At 37.9% G+C, this 17596-nt stretch overlaps 2 protein-coding genes and 1 pseudogene across 2 annotated transcripts in view; all 3 read left to right on the forward strand.

Moving 5' to 3' along the window:
* The window catches only part of LOC140988195 (protein LAZY 1-like), an 89591-nt gene that overhangs the window by 68641 nt on the left and 3354 nt on the right, over positions 1-17596 (forward strand). The gene's annotated exons all lie outside the window — the stretch shown is intronic.
* Positions 4403-5341, forward strand: LOC140987645 (protein LAZY 1-like; annotated as a pseudogene).
* Positions 7156-17352, forward strand: LOC140987647 (uncharacterized). The gene is made up of 4 exons (XM_073456242.1): positions 7156-13140; positions 14676-15299; positions 15402-17078; positions 17120-17352. Exons 1-4 carry the CDS (start codon positions 8844-8846, stop codon positions 17350-17352), a joined length of 6831 nt encoding a protein of 2276 aa, XP_073312343.1. The 5' UTR covers positions 7156-8843.

The following is a 17596-nucleotide window of genomic DNA, read 5'->3' on the forward strand; positions in this document are numbered from 1 at the left end:
AACATTAAAATATCTTAACATACACCTAACACATTGGTCAAGGCTCTCGATCATCCTTCATGCATTTAATATCAAATATTAATATCAATTAATTAAACAAATTTAATTAACTGATAAATCATATATCTAATAATTTTATTACTAATCACCACAATTATTAAAGAATTTAATAAATTAAATAAACACTTTTATTTAATTTCTAATTAAATCAATAATAATTTATTTCTTGTAAAAACTCATTTTTACCATAAATAATTAAAATCATATTCTAATTATTTATTTTACAAGAAAATTATTAATTTTCAAAATAAAAACCGAATCATTTTTCAAAAATATCAATTTTGCCCAAAATTTTGAAAAATCAGAAAATTGGAGTAGCACTATGTAATCATCCGGAATAGCTCTCTTCCTTTCTCTAGTGGACCTCCGTAAAGACACTTGTTCTTCAGACGCTGGTTCTTGAGGTTGTTGAGTTTGTTCGATTGGAACTTGATTGACAATATCTTGTTGTTCTTGTATCATATCCTGATAAATGACAGGAATACAATCCTGAACATTATCAGTATCAATCATAGGAATATGAACCATTTTCTCTTGAAGAGTATTTGGATCAAATTCCTCCTCGAAGACAAAGCCTGTTATTTTATTCTTCCCCCCAAACTCAATATCCTCAAAAAATACCGTAGTTCCCGTCTCAAATATTTTCTTTACTTTGGGATCATAAAATTTACAGCCCCGTGATCTCTCAGAATACCCAATAAAGTAGCTACTGACTGTTCTGGAGTCCAGTTTCTTTTCATGTTGTCGATATGGTCTAGCCTCAGCTGGACATCCCCAAATATGAAAATGTTTTAGACTTGGCTTTCGCCCTGTCCAAAGCTCATAAGGTGTTTTAATAGCTGCTTTAGTTTGTGCTCTATTTAGAATGTAAGCTGCTTTTTTTAATACTTCTCCCCAGAATGACTCTGGTAAGGTTGAATGACTAATTATACTCCTTACCATATCCTTAAGAGTCCTATTTCGTCGTTCAGCTACACCATTCATGCTTGGTGAGCCTGGCATGGTGTAATGCGGGACGATTCCACATTCCTCTAGGTATGAGCAAAAAGCCCTGCACGTTGTTCACCTGAACCGTCACTCCTACCGTAGTATTCACCACCAAGATCAGATCTGACTTTCTTAATTCTTTTGTCGAGTTGATTCTCGACTTCAGTATTAAATGACTTGAAAACGTCCAATGTCTGTGATTTTTCATGGATAAGAAATAAGTATGCATATCTAGAGTAATCATCAATGAATGATACAAAATATTGTTGACCATTCCAAGAAGGTGTTGGAAATGGTCCACAAATATCTGTATGTATCAATTCCAATACCTCTGTGGGTCTATATGCACCCTCTTTCTTTCGTTTGGTCTGTTTGCCGTTGATGCATTCGACACAATTGTTTAAGTCTGTAAAATCAATGGAGTTCAAAATTCCATCTGATACAAGTCGTTCAACTCTATTTCTAGAGATGTGTCCTAATCGCTTGTGCCATAATGCACCAGAGTTTTCATTATTAAATTTACGCTTAGTACCACGTGATTCCACATTTAGGGTTTCAATATAAGAAGCGTTTGTATCAAGCATATATAGACCGTCATACATTATAAGTGAACCAGTTACAACAACGTTAGAATTAATAGATAAACTAAACATATTGTTTCCAAACGAACAACAATATCCTAATTTGTCTAAACTAGAAACAGAAATTAAATTCCGTCTAAACAACGGTACAACAAAAGTATCTATTAAGTCCAAATAATAACCAGTACTTAACAACAATCTAAAATGCCCTATTGCTTCCACTTCGACCCACTTGCCATCACCTATAAATACATCTTTCAGCATCATTTGGCTTTCGACAGCTCAGGCAACCCTGCATTGAAACACTTATATTAGTAGTAGCACCAGAATCTAACCACCAAGTGTTTCTTGGTACTGAAGCTAAATTTACTTTAGAACATACCAAACTTGAAAATGTACCTTTCTTTGCACGCCATGCATGGTACTTAGGACAATCTTTCTTGACATGATCATCCTTATCACATAAGAAACAACCTTTCTTGTCCTTATCTTGCTTGTTCTTCTTTGCATATGGACCTTTAGCAGCCTCATTCATTCTTTTCTTGCCCTGGTCTTTTGAGGTGCTTGCCAAATGGGCACTTTCAGTCTTGTCTTGCTTTAATCTCTCTTCCTCTTGAACACAATATGAAATGAGCTCATTAAGAGGCCATTTCTCCTTTTGGCAGTTATAACTGATCTTAAACTGATTAAACTGGTTTGGGAGAGAAATAAGCACTAAATGAACAAGCATGTCTTCCGACAATTAAGCTTAAGTGCCTTCAACTGTGATGCAAGGTGGGACATTTACATAATATATTCCTGGATATTTCCCTTGCCTTTATACTTCATTGAGATCAAGCTCTTCAGAATCGTGCTTGTTTCCGCCTTATCGCTTTTGGCAAAGCGCTTCTTAATCTCATCGAGATAATTCTTAGCTTTGGTGACACTGTCGGACACCGCACCCCTAAAAGCTTCAGGTATGCTACGCTTGATGATCATAAGACTCATGGGTTAGAGTGTTCCCACTTCTCATATCCAGCCCTCTGCTCAGAGGAACTAGAATCTGTAAGAGCAGCAGGTTGCTCTGTCCTGATCGCAAGATCTAGATCCATGCAGCCAAGAACAATAAGAATGTTCTCCTTCCAATACTTAAAATTTGTCCCATTAAGGATCGGCACTGAACTTAGATTAGCAGATATAGTAGCAAATTTTGCTGAAAAGAGAACATAGTAATAACATAAATAACACGCTCATCTCAAAAAAATTAAAATAAATGGCAAATCCCATCTCAAGATACCTAGTGCAATATCAATATTAAATCTTTGGAAAATAATATTATATGCAAGTGGTACTTTTGTTGCAATAATCAAACATTAACAATAATGTATGACAAACAATAAACATATCTTTGGATAGACTTAATATTTTCATGGAAAAAATAACTAATAAAACCTTATAATTGTTACATGTTTTATTATCACAAGAAAATGAATCATTTTGTCAAGTATAAACCTTCCTTTAGGTCAATCAACACTCACAAAAATATACTCATTTGCACTTTATTTTTTTAAAAAAAAACTTTAAATAATAGCGGTCACTTTGGCGACATATAATTTAAATTTAATTTAATTTGAAATATTATATATTAATTGATATATGAAATTCAATCCAAAATTTAATAAACTACTGTAAAAAACAAATACCATAAATAATTACTCAAATGATTAAACAATACATTTTAACCAATTTGTGACAAATAAGGGCGGTTATGACAAAATCATAATCAGAAAATTTGGAATTGAAGTCAAACAATCAAACCAAAACCACTGATTCACCAACTGACACACAGATTCAATTTCATAACAATTTTGAGAATTTTTTTTTTCTTCACCGAAAAAACCATTAATCATGATAAGATCTTTAATGAAAAAAAAAAATTCAGAACATGAAAAACTCTTAACGAAATAGATTGCTTGGACCGAAAAATCAAAACCTGAAATCATGAAATTGTGGGAACAAAACAGGTTATCATTTGCCAAAAAAAATTTCATAGAAGCGCCGATTCAAATATAACATTTGGAAGGAAAACAAAAAACCAATTTTGTTATCACTAATCATTTCATTAACTGATTCATTATGTATTTGGAAGAAAACAATAAAAAAAATTTAGTTGTTTGCCATCATGACATACCACCGAATTCTGGTTGTTTTCGCCGAAGCAAAAAACCGAATCAATAAACGTAAATATATTTGGTGTATAAAACAATAGAATCGGTGGATTTCATAAACATAAATTTATACACCGAAGCAAAACCGAATCAATAAAACAAGAGTAATATAATTTCTTAAGAATTTGAAATAGATGGCTCTCATACCAATTGAAGAAATCAATTGGATTTCATATCTCCACATACAATCCCCAAATACTATTCAATTCTCAAAAAACAACATATAAAATAATCATAATTGCGGAAGCGTACCCGAATCCATGATTTTGCAGTCAATTTTCGGTGATGATCTTCAATCTTGCAGTTTTCTTCCAAAACCAGAGAATTCTGTTGATGGGAAACAAAACAATACGTCGTTCTGCAAAATTGGGACCATAACCTCATTTTATAATTAAACAAATATCACTATATCTAATTTGGCCCCTCAACAAACCAGAAATATCATATATGATATCCACACAACAATATCATGACAATTAAGACATTAAGTCAATTTTTATTATAAATTAGACCACATTAATTAATGACTTATTTAATTGATGACATTAAACATTTATAATTACAATTATGGCCTTTAAAACTCTAACAATTGGTACTCTTGGCACCGAACAATTCCCCACCGACCCTGCAACACCAACATTTGCAATATCTGTGGATCACATAGCAGAGAAAGAAACTGAAGTCACTGAAAATGAGCTGAAGCTAATCAATGATGAGCTGGAGAAGGTACTGGGAGGCAGAGATTCGAGTTGTAACGTCTCATCTGGAAGAAACAGCCATGTCAGTGTCGGAAGGATAAGTCATCGTAGTGCTACTACACTCAGCGGCAAGCCAATGGAAAACACAGAGACATCGAGAAATGGAGGAATAATCTTTCCACTGCAAAGCTATCTTTTCGGATCAACAATTGGATTACCAGATGCAGCACCACCTGTGAGGAAATAACACAGGACGTCTCTTGGGGAGCTTTTTCAGAAGTCTAAAATAGTAGAGGAAAACTCTGGAACTAAATCAGACAGGAGCGAAAAGCGATTGAACAAGGAAACTGATAAATCAGCTGTGTATCTCATGAAGAAAATACTGAAGAAAAGAATGCTACATGCATCCTCCAGGAGCAACGCACCATCCTCTGAAGGAGCAGTGGACAATGCAACAGCTGAAAAGAAACTGCACAAGGTACGTTTCATCAACCGTAAACACGATAGCATCTTGAACAAAATTATCACAGAAAAGTTAATTTTCTATCAATGTTTCCAGATCCTACATATATTCAACAGAAAAGTCCATCCTGAAAGCTCAACATCTACACACCGGTCTCATAAAGCCACCAAAAATGAGTTAAAGGTCAATAACCCCAATTTGGCTACAATATCTGATAGTGGAAGTCTAATGCCTGCTGCAGAAGACATCAGAATATATCCTCAATGAGCCATATCAAAGGAAAGCACTTGGAGCTTCAAGAGCCAGGCTACGCAAAACAACGACGACATTAGTGGGAACTGTTGAGAATGTGCTTTAGTTTCTTTAAGAATAAAAGTCGACATGTGAACAATCATATGTGTTTTGAATTAGTCTTTGATTCGGTTATTCCTAGTTTTAAGGAATTAGTTTAGTAATTTGTTATTTTCACCTTTTAAATATGTGATTGAATATAACATTTCTGATATGAGAAAATCTACATCAGACTTGATTTGAATTTGTTCTTCTCTAAATTCCTTCAGCAATATATTTTACAACAACAATTGGTATCAGAGCTTCTATCTTGAGGGATCTGTGTGAGTGAGTGTAAACATGGAAGCACAAACGAGTTTCTCATCTATTTCTCCACCGGTGTTCGACGGAGAGAATTACCAAGTTTGGGCAATTCGGATGGAGACACACTTGGAAGCTTTGGATTTTTGGGAAGCAGTGGAAGAAGACTATGAAGTCTCAGCTCTTCCAAACAATCCAACCGTTGCACAACTAAAAACACACAAGGAAAGGAGGACAAACAAATCAAAGGCGAAAGCTTGTCTGTTTGCAGCAGTCTCATCAGCCATCTTCACTCGAATTGTTGGCCTAAAATCAGCACACGAGATATGGAATTATCTCAAGACTGAGTATGAAGGAGATGAAAGAATTCGAGGTATGCAAGTTTTGAATTTGGTTCGTAGCTTTGAGATGCAAAGGATGAAGGACTCTGAAAACAGAAAGGAGTATGTTGATCGACTTCTCAACATAGCCACTCAAGTCAGATTGCTTGGATCTAGCCTTGAAGATTCAAGGATTGTTCAAAAAATTCTTGTAACTGTGCCTGAAAGGTATGAAGCTACAATAAAAACTTTAGAAAATACAAAAGATTTGTGTAAGGTTACAGTAGCAGAATTACTTAGTGCCTTCCAAGCACAAGAGCAGAGAAGAGCAATGAGGCAAGAAGGAGTAGTTGAAGGAGCCTTGGCAGCCAAGCATCAAGATGATGGAAAGCACAAGAAAAACTAGAACAAAAAGAATCAAAGAGCAAACAATCATGATGTTGCAACCAACAACAAAGACAAGCATGAAACAAAAAGTGCTGGCAACAAAGGAAATTATCCTCCATGTCAACATTGTGGAAAAAAAAGCCATTCTCCTTACAAATGTTGGAGAAGACCTGATGCAATGTGCAACAAATGCAACCAGCAAGGACATGAAGCTGTGATTTGCAAATTCAAAAATCAACAACAAGAAGTTAAGTTCAAATTGCAGACCAAGGATGTGAAGACCAAAGAATTTGAAGAGCCACATTAAGAATTTGAAGAGCCACAAAGCCAAGCCTTTAAACCACATTTTCAAGCCATGAATTCAAGGAGGAATTTGAAGAGACATAACAACATGTTAATGGTGTTTAAGGCCATCAAGAAGGCCATAAACATGGATGTAATGGCCTTGAATGAGAGCTTTTTCACCTCCCTTCCATGAGCCTATAAATACCATGCATGATGACCAAAAAGAAGGCACAAAACATTCACAACATTCTGAAAATTTCAGCAACTCATTCTTGTCCATTTTCGAAGCATCGCAGTAGCATAATTCTTGTCCGGTTCGACGCAGTCCAGCAGCTTTCGTGTTCGAATTTTAGTTGTCTTTCCCTCAAATCTTTGAAGATTATCATCAAGTAAGTGGGCTTTTGCTATATATATTTCTTTGTAAGTGGGTTTTTGTTATACTTTTACGTACACTTGCATTTCATGAGTGTACTACTTGATATATATATCGACATACTTGTTCTTCGTAAGTATGTCCACATTTGCTCAAAAAAAAAATTAAGTATGTTTCTTGAAATTCGATCGGCATGATATATTCGTTCCTATTTGTTATGAAAATCTTTGAACAATTTGTTGATTGATATTCGTTATAATATTTGAAAGCATGTTTGAAATCTTTGAAATGCACTGTAATGATTCGAATTAGAAATGGCAAGGAAATTCCGATATTTGATATGTTTTGTTTAAGGCCCTGATGCGGTGGGTTATAATAACCGTTCTTTTGGCCTCGCCCCTTAGAGGAGTAACATATAGGGGACTGATCAGTAAACCATGAAAAAGGAGATGATTTTCAGTGCTATGTTTGTATCTTGTTCATATTCGATTCAACATGCTTAAGATTGAGATTATAATAATGTATTCGTATAATTATAACCTTGATATTCGTTATGCCCGATCGGCCCCCATTTACTGAGTATTTCCCAAGTACTCACCCCTTACATTCCCACCTCCAGATAAGAACGAGAAACAAATCGAAGATAAAGAACAAGAATACTTTTGGGGATGGTGATGAAGTCAATCCAATTCAAGACCAGTCTTATCATTGTCTCTTAGTTATATTATCGTGTTATACGCTTCCGCATTTCGTTTTAATCGCATTGTAAAGACGATTATTGATTTATGTAATAGACTGGCTTTTGGCTATTTGATGTACTACGTGGCTTGTTGTTATACGGTTTTAAATTGTTAAACAACGCCGATGACACGTCTCGATTTCGGGGCGTGACATTTAAGTGGTATCAGAGCCGCCAGGTTCATAATCCGGCTGGAGATTTCGAAGGACAAAGTTTGACGAAGTTAGATTTTGGCAAAAACTTAGTCATTCATGTCCACCCCAATCTTATATTTGAAAATTGTGACTTCCGAAACTCAAGAATTCGATTCCATTAATTATTCTGTATTGAGCTCGACGTATAGTCTTCAAACCATACGTCAATTCTCGAATTTTCCATCTTTGAACCCTTTCTGAATCAAATCTCGAATGAGATGACTATTAAAGTTACCGTTTGATGTTTATTCACGACCTTATCATTTTGTAAGCCTTTCCATTTGTTTTATTTCAGGAAATGGCTTCAAATTCTTCTATGCCTCGCATTCGGACCACGGCTCGCATGAGTGTTATACCCGTCCCTGACAAGGATACCATCATTAAGGATCTTCGAGCATCTCTCGCCCGAGAACAGAAAGACAACGGGAAACTGATTGCAACTTTACATACTCTACAAGAAGAAAAGAACGAGCTAGAGGAACAGAAAGCTCATCTCCAGGCTCTCTTGGAACAGACCTCTTTTATAGCAGTCCAACGACATCAGCAAGATGCATTGGTCATTCAAGAACTACAAGATTCGGTGCAGCATCTGACTATGCATAACGAACACTTACAAAATCAGATTCAACAACTTCAGGATGCCCTTATCGACTTGGAACCTGAAATGGAACCAATAGAAGAGCCAATGGAAGACGAAGCAGTAGGAGATGGCGAGATTTTAGATGATTGAGGAATTAGTGTCACGACTGGTTGTAATAAGGATTTATAATCCATTTGATTTCTCATGAATTTTCTCTTCTTTTGTGCTTCCTAAAACTTGGATTTGTATTGTTTTCCCTTTTCATTTGAATCAATAAAGAGTTTATTTGGTTTTATCAGTGGTCGATTTCATTTCATGTTTGACTCATTGATATATGTTAGCAAACGAATATCTTAGAAACTTGTACACTTGTAGGACATGGACGGGAGACCAGTACGAAACAACCGCAACCCACGCTACGGAAATCGCAATAACAACCGTAATAACACCGACAATGAAGAGAACCTACCTCCGCCACCACCACCAGGATTGGGCCTAAGTCAAGCTGATTTAATGGCCATAGCAACTATTGTGGCCACCACCATCCAAGGGTTGGGAAACACAAACGCCAATGGCAATCCGCCACCACCAGGACCTCCAGCACAGGGGGTCAAGTACCACTACGAGTCTCTCCGAAAGAATCGAGCTCAAACATTCAAAGGAGACCCGGACCCTGAAGTTGCCCAAAACTGGATCAAAAATATTGAGACCCAACTCCGCCTACTCGAGATTCCCAACGAGTTCAAGGTGGATGTGGTGACACCATTTTTAGAAGAAAAAGCAGCCAAATGGTGGGAGACAGTCTCACCAGCTGTGACAGCAAATGGACCAATCACATGGCAACAATTCCGAGAGGTATTCCTGAAACAGTACTATCCGGCTGAAGTGAGATTACAGAAGTTGAGTGAATTTGAAAATTTCGCTCAAACTATGGATATGTCTGTGATGGAGTATACTTCAAAGTTCAACTCCCTTGGAACCTATGCACCCACTATCATGGCTGATGATACTTTGAAAATGCATCGGTTCAAGCGTGGTTTGAGCAGCCGTATTCAGTCAGCTTTAGCAGTTTATCAACCTACGAGCTTTGCTGATCTAATGGGCGCAGCAATAAGAGCAGAGACAGACATCAAACGCCGGGAGGATGAGAACAAGAATAAGCGACCTCATTCTGGACAATCTTTTCAAGGGAAACAACCGTTCAAAAGACCAAATCAGTCCAGTGGGACTTTCAAGGGCGCTTCGTCCAGTCCAACATATCAAGAGGCCAAGATGTGTCCTATCTGCAATAACCGCCATTCTGGGGAATGCCGTAGAAAAACTGGTGCATGCTTCAATTGTGGGAAATTGGGACATCGAATTGCTGATTGTCCCGAGCCGAAGAAAGGGACATGGTCAAATAGTGATACTACCTCCAACAAGCCGAAGGAAAATAAGCCCAACGCTCGTGTGTTTGCAATGACTCATAAAGAGGCAGATGACTCAAACGATGTCGTGGCAGGTACCATTCTAATCAATGAAATGCCAGCTTATGTATTGTTTGATTGTGGTGCCACTCATTCGTTCATATCTAAGAGGTTCACTAAGAAATTAAGGCTTATACCTGAGGTACTTGTTGAACCATTTAGAGTAGCAACTCCCACAAGTAAGACAATTGAAACTCATAGGGTGCACAAAGATTGTAATATCGGTATCAATGAGCACATATTTCAAGCTGAATTGATTCAACTAAACATGGTGGAGTTCGACGCCATTCTGGGAATGAATTGGCTATCAAAGAATCACGCAATTGTAGACTGCCGCCTGAAGAACGTCAAACTAAGGGCTCCGAACCAAGAAGAAATCGTTTACTATGGCAAAGTCAAGAAACATGAATCCTTACTATCTGCTTCCCAGACTTGGAAAGCCATGAAAAGTGGAGAAGAAGTTTACCTGGCTATGTTAAGCGAGGTAAAGGAAGGAACCACACTTGCACTAGAAAAGATTCCGGTAGTACAAGAGTTTCCGGATGTCTTTCCTGAAGAACTCCCTGGCACAATCCCTGACCGCGAAGTGGAATTTGAGATTAATTTAGTACCCAATGCTACACCAATCTCAAAAGCACCGTACCGAATGGCTCCAGCAGAGTTGAAAGAACTCAAAAAACAACTTCAAGAATTGTTGGATAAGAAGCAAATCCGACCAAGCGCATCACCATGGGGAGCTCCTGTCCTATTTGTGAAGAAAAAAGACGGAAGCATGAGATTGTGTATTGATTACAGGGAACTGAATAAGATCACAATCAAGAATAAGTACCCGCTTCCAAGGATAGATGACTTGTTTGACCAACTCAAAGGAGCTACAGTCTTTTCCAAGCTCGACTTAAGGTCAGGCTACCACCAACTAAAGGTCAAAACAGACGATATTCCGAAGACAGCCTTCAGAACAAGGTATGGGCACTATGAGTTCATCGTAATGCCGTTCGGGTTGACAAACGCTCCGGCAGCATTCATGGATCTCATGAATAGGGTGTTCAAACCGTTTCTTGACAAGTTCGTTGTGGTATTCATCGACGATATTCTTGTATATTCGTCAAGTGAGGAGGACCACAAAGAACATCTTCGTCTCACCCTCCAGACGCTTAGAGAAAAGGAACTGTACGCCAAGTTCAGGAAATGCGAATTCTGGCTAAAGAGCGTCACATTCTTGGGACACATAATATCAGCAGCAGGAGTGTCTGTGGACCCTAAGAAGGTAGAAGCAATCATGGATTGGTCGAGACCAAAGAATGTGGCAGAAATTCGAAGCTTCTTGGGATTAGCGGGCTATTATCGAAAATTTGTTGAAGGATTCTCTTCAATAGCCATACCCCTCACTAAACTCACACAAAAGAACTCTAAGTTTCAATGGAGTGAAGAATGTGAGCAAAGTTTCGAGACCTTGAAGAAGAAACTTGCCTCTACTCCGGTATTGGTATTGCCATCTGAAGGAAAAAACTTCACCATCTACAGTGATGCTTCTAAAGGAGGTTTAGGATGTGTGCTCATGCAAGATGGAAGGGTGATCGCCTACGCTTCAAGGCAACTGAAACCATATGAGCACAACTATCCGACGCATGACCTCGAACTAGCTGCAGTGGTGTTCGCACTAAAAATATGGAGACATTATCTCTATGGAGCCAAGTGTGAGATTTTCACTGATCACCAAAGTCTCAAGTATTTGTTCACTCAAAAAGAACTAAATATGCGGCAGAGACGATGGATTGAACTCCTGAAGGATTACGATTTGACAATAAGCTATCATCCGGGCAAGGCAAACAAGGTAGCTGACGCTTTGAGTCGGAAGAATATGGGCAAGGTAATACTAGCGTCACTTTCAGCACAACCGTGCCTCCGGGAAACAATCAAAATAAGTCAAGATCGAGACCCCACTTTGATGAAACTGAAACAACAAGCTGAAGAAGGAAAATCACCAGATATTCAGACAGATGACAAAGGAGTTGTGTGGATGAAAGGACGATTGTGTGTACCTGACATTGAAAATCTTCGACAGGAAGTAATGTCTGAAGCACACAAGTCAAAATTTTCAGTCCACCCCGGCAGTACCAAAATGTATAAAGATTTGAAGAAAAACTTCTGGTGGAGTGGAATGAAAAAGGACGTTGCAATGTTTGTCTCCAAGTGTCACGTGTGCCAACTAGTCAAGGCAGAACACCAGAGACCTGGTGGACTTCTTCAACCTTTGGAAATCCCGGAATGGAAATGGGAACATATTTCCATGGACTTTGTAGTCGGTTTACCAAGGTCTAGACAAAGCTATGATGGTATATGGGTAATCGTAGATAGACTCACAAAATCTGCGCATTTCTTACCTGTCTGCATGAACTATAATCTGGATAAACTGGCCACCTTGTACATGAATAATATCGTACGGTTACACGGAGTTCCAGTTAGCATACTATCAGACAGAGATCCGAGGTTTGCATCCCGTTTTTGGAAGAGCTTTCAAAAAGCTATGGGGACAAAAGTTACTCTTAGTACGGCATATCACCCTCAAACAGACGGCCAAACTGAGAGGAAAATACAAACTTTGGAGGACATGCTGAGAGCGTGTGCTCTAGACTTCAATGGTAATTGGAGCGAACATCTGTCCTTAATCGAGTTCGCATACAATAATAGTTATCACAGCAGTATTGGAATGGCACCGTACGAAGCTCTGTATGGACGAAAGTGTCGATCGCCACTATATTGGGATGAAGTAGGGGAAAAAGCCATGGTTGGACCCGAACTGATCCAAGAAACAGTGGATAAAGTTGCTATGATCAAAGAGAGACTGAAAACTGCACAGGATCGACAGAAAAGCTGGGCTGACCTGAAAAGAAGACCCGTGGAATTTGAAGTGGGTGAAAAAGCATATGTGAAAGTGTCACCCATGAAGGGTGTGATGCGGTTCAATAAAACTGGGAAATTGAATCCTAGATACGTCGGACCTTTTGAAATCTTAGAGAAAGTGGGAACACTTGCTTATAAAATAGCACTTCCACCTGATATGTCAAGAATCCACAATGTTTTCCACGTTTCGCAGCTAAGGAAATATATTTCCGATCCAAGTCATATTCTGGAGGCTGGACCACTTCTGGTTGAGGGCAAGCTAAATGAGGAGCTGAAGTACGAAGAAATTCCAATCCGAATTGTGGGTAACAAAGAACAAGTATTGAGACGACGAACTATTCCATATGTCAAAGTACAATGGTCCAATCACACCGAAAAAGAAGCTACTTGGGAGTTGGAAGGAATGATGCGAGAACAATATCCGAATCTCTTTGAAGATCGAGTATAGCCAAGTTTCGAGGACGAAACTCCTCATAAGGTGGGAAGGATGTGAAGACCAAAGAATTTGAAGAGCCACATTAAGAATTTGAAGAGCCACATTTGAAGAGCCACAAAGCCAAGCCTTTAAACCACATTTTCAAGCCATGAATTCAAGGAGGAATTTGAAGAGACATAACAACATGTTAATGGTGTTTAAGGCCATCAAGAAGGCCATAAACATGGATGTAATGGCCTTGAATGAGAGCTTTTTCACCTCCCTTCCATGAGCCTATAAATACCATGCATGATGACCAAAAAGAAGGCACAAAACATTCACAACATTCTGAAAATTTCAGCAACTCATTCTTGTCCATTTTCGAAGCATCGCAGTAGCATAATTCTTGTCCGGTTCGACGCAGTCCAGCAGCTTTCGTGTTCGAATTTTAGTTGTCTTTCCCTCAAATCTTTGAAGATTATCATCAAGTAAGTGGGCTTTTGCTATATATATTTCTTTGTAAGTGGGTTTTTGTTATACTTTTACGTACACTTGCATTTCATGAGTGTACTACTTGATATATATATCGACATACTTGTTCTTCGTAAGTATGTCCACATTTGCTCAAAAAATAAATTAAGTATGTTTCTTGAAATTCGATCGGCATGATATATTCGTTCCTATTTGTTATGAAAATCTTTGAACAATTTGTTGATTGATATTCGTTATAATATTTGAAAGCATGTTTGAAATCTTTGAAATGCACTGTAATGATTCGAATTAGAAATGGCAAGGAAATTCCGATATTTGATATGTTTTGTTTAAGGCCCTGATGCGGTGGGTTATAATAACCGTTCTTTTGGCCTCGCCCCTTAGAGGAGTAACATATAGGGGACTGATCAGTAAACCATGAAAAAGGAGATGATTTTCAGTGCTATGTTTGTATCTTGTTCATATTCGATTCAACATGCTTAAGATTGAGATTATAATAATGTATTCGTATAATTATAACCTTGATATTCGTTATGCCCGATCGGCCCCCATTTACTGAGTATTTCCCAAGTACTCACCCCTTACATTCCCACCTCCAGATAAGAACGAGAAACAAATCGAAGATAAAGAACAAGAATACTTTTGGGGATGGTGATGAAGTCAATCCAATTCAAGACCAGTCTTATCATTGTCTCTTAGTTATATTATCGTGTTATACGCTTCCGCATTTCGTTTTAATCGCATTGTAAAGACGATTATTGATTTATGTAATAGACTGGCTTTTGGCTATTTGATGTACTACGTGGCTTGTTGTTATACGGTTTTAAATTGTTAAACAACGCCGATGACACGTCTCGATTTCGGGGCGTGACAAAGGAGATCATGATCAACTATTTGTTGCATCGTGTTACACAAGTCATGTTTCATCTGAAGATTGGTTGATTGATAGTGGTTGCACCAATCACATGACCAAGAACAAGGAACTGTTCAAAGAATTGAGGACTGCAGATTCGAAGAAAGTTAGAATTGGCAATGGTGACTGCATTGAAGTAAAAGGCAAGTGCACCATAGCAATAGAAAGCTGCACAGGAACCAAGTTAATACATGATGTACTATATGTTCCTGAAATTGATCAAAATTTGATAAGTATTGGTCAATTAATAGAAAAGGGGTACAAAGTGACTTTTAACAATGGTTCTTGTCTGATTGAAGACCAAGCAGGCCTGAAAATCTTCAATATCAAAATGAAAAAGAGAAGTTTTTCTTTCAATCCACTTGAAGAGGAGCATGCTGCATTCTTGGCAAAGGAAAGTATCACTGGAATATGGCACAAGAGGCTAGGTCACTATCATCTTCGAGGTTTGCAATACATGAAGTCCAGTCAGTTCACAAATGATTTGCCTGACCTTGATAAACAAATTCCAAATTGTCAAGCTTGTCAGTATGAAAAGCAAAGCAGAAAGACATTTCCAAAGACGGCTTGGAGAGCAACACAAAAATTGCAGCTAATACACATTGATGTGTGTGGTCCTCAAAGTACAAAATCACTGTCAGGAAGTAAGTACTACATTATTTTCATTGATGACTTCACACGCATGTGTTGGATTTTCTTTCTGAAGAACAAGTCAGAAGTTGCATGAGTTTTTTGGAATTTCAAAGTGAAAGTTGAAAATGAAAGTGGATGCAAAATTAAAGCTCTTAGATCAGACAATGGGAAGGAGTATACCTCAGAAGCTTTCAATCAATTTTGTGAGGAATCGGGCATTCAACATCAACTCACTGCTCCATATACTCCACAACAAAATGGAGTTAGTCAAAGACAGAATAGATATATTATGGAGATGACAAGATGTATGTTGCACGAGAAGAGTTTGCCAAAGAAATTTTGGGCAGAAGCAGCAAATACAGCTGTATTCCTTCAAAACAGACCTCCTACAAGGGTAGTCAAAGATCAAACACCATTTGAAGTCTGGTATGGATACAAACCAACCTTAAAATTTCTTAAAATATGTGGTTGTTTGTGTTACACTCATGTTCCGCAGAGGAAGCATGACAAACTTGACAAAAGAGCATCACCAAGCATCTTTATAGGCTATAGCGATGTGAGTAAAGCTTATAAAATTTTCAAACCACAAGATGGGAAAATTGTTGTAAGCAGAGATGTGCATTTCGTGGAAGACAAAAAATGGGACTGGAATATTTCAGCAAAGGAGGACAAAGTTTCACAGCAACTGAAGTTTCAACATCTGACTAATGATGAAATATCATATCAGATTAATGATGATTGGCAAAATGAAGCATTTGATGATGCTCCTATTAGAGGTACTAGATCTCTTTCTGAAATATATCACAGGTGCAACATAGCAGTGTGTGAACCAGCAAGTTATGAAGAAGCCAAGAAAGATCAAAATTGGATGGTTGCAATGAAGGAGGAGTTGTCCATGATTGAAAAGAACAAGACTTGGTATCTTGTGGAGAGACCTCAAGATAGAAAAGTAATTGGAGTCAAATGGGGGTTTAGAACTAAACTCAATGCTAATGGTTTAGTTCACAAGTACAAAGCAAGGCTAGTGGTGAGGCATTTTGCACAGATATTTGGTGTTGACTACTTAGACACTTTTGCACCAGTTGCTGGGCTTGACACCATCAAAATGCTGCTTGCAATTGCTGCTCAAAAAAACTGGAGAGTCTACCAGTTAGATGTTAAGTCAGCCTTCTTGAATGGTGACTTGAAGGAAGAAATCTATGTTGATCAACCTGAAGGATTTGTGAAGAAAGGAGAAGAAGACAAGGTTTATCTTCTCAAGAAGGCTCTTTATGGCTTGAAACAAGCTCCAAGGGTTTGGTACAGCAAAATTGATGATTATTTGCTGAGCTTGGGATTTGTTAAAAGTCTCTCCGAATCAACTTTGTATGTAAAACAAGAAGGCAATGAGGTTCTTGTTATATCACTTTATGTTGACGATTTGTTAGTTACAGGATCTAACACAACACTTATAAAAAACTTCAAGCTCAAGATTATGAAAGTTTTTGAAATGACAGATCTTGGCTTAATGACATTCTTTCTTGGAATGGAAATTAAGCAAAAAGAGCATGAAGTCTTCATCTGTCAGAGGAAGTATGAAAAGGAGATTCTGAAGAAATTCAAGTTTGAAGATTGCAAAGAAGTGAGTACACCAATGAATCAAAAGGAAAAGTTGTGTGAAGACGATGGTACTGATAAAGTGAATGAAGAATTTTTTAGAAGCTTGGTGGGATGCTTGATGTATTTGACAACAACAAAACCAGACATTATTAATGCCGTAAGTATTCTATCTAGATTTATGCATTGTGCAAGTGAGGTACATTTAATGGCTGGGTGATTCAATATGTTAAAGGTACAATTGATCTTGGAGTCAAGTTCACAAAAAGCAAGGAATTCAAGCTAGTAGGATTCTTAGATAGTGATTGGGGAGGATCAGTTGATGACGTGAAAAGCACCTCAGGTTATTGCTTTAGTTTTGGGGCTGGCATTTTTTCATGGTGTTCAAGAAAACAAGAAAATGTGGCACAGTCCACTGCAGAGGCTGAATTCATTGCTGCAGCCTCAGCTGTCAATCAAGCAATATAGTTGAGGAAAATTCTAACAGATCTCAACATGGAGCCAAAGAAAAGCACCGAAATTTTTGTTGACAACCAAGCAGCCATTGCTATCTCAAAAAATCCAGTGTTTCATGGGAAAACTAAGCATTTCAACATTAAGTTGTTCTTTTTGAGAGAAGTACAGAAAGAAGATGTTGTAACACTGCTCTTCTGCAAGTCTGAAGATCAACTGGCAGATTCATTCACAAAGCCACTACCTTTCAACAGGTTTG

The sequence above is a fragment of the Primulina huaijiensis genome, chromosome 11 (assembly GCF_012295235.1).
Source record: "Primulina huaijiensis isolate GDHJ02 chromosome 11, ASM1229523v2, whole genome shotgun sequence".
Taxonomy (NCBI): Eukaryota; Viridiplantae; Streptophyta; class Magnoliopsida; order Lamiales; family Gesneriaceae; genus Primulina; species Primulina huaijiensis.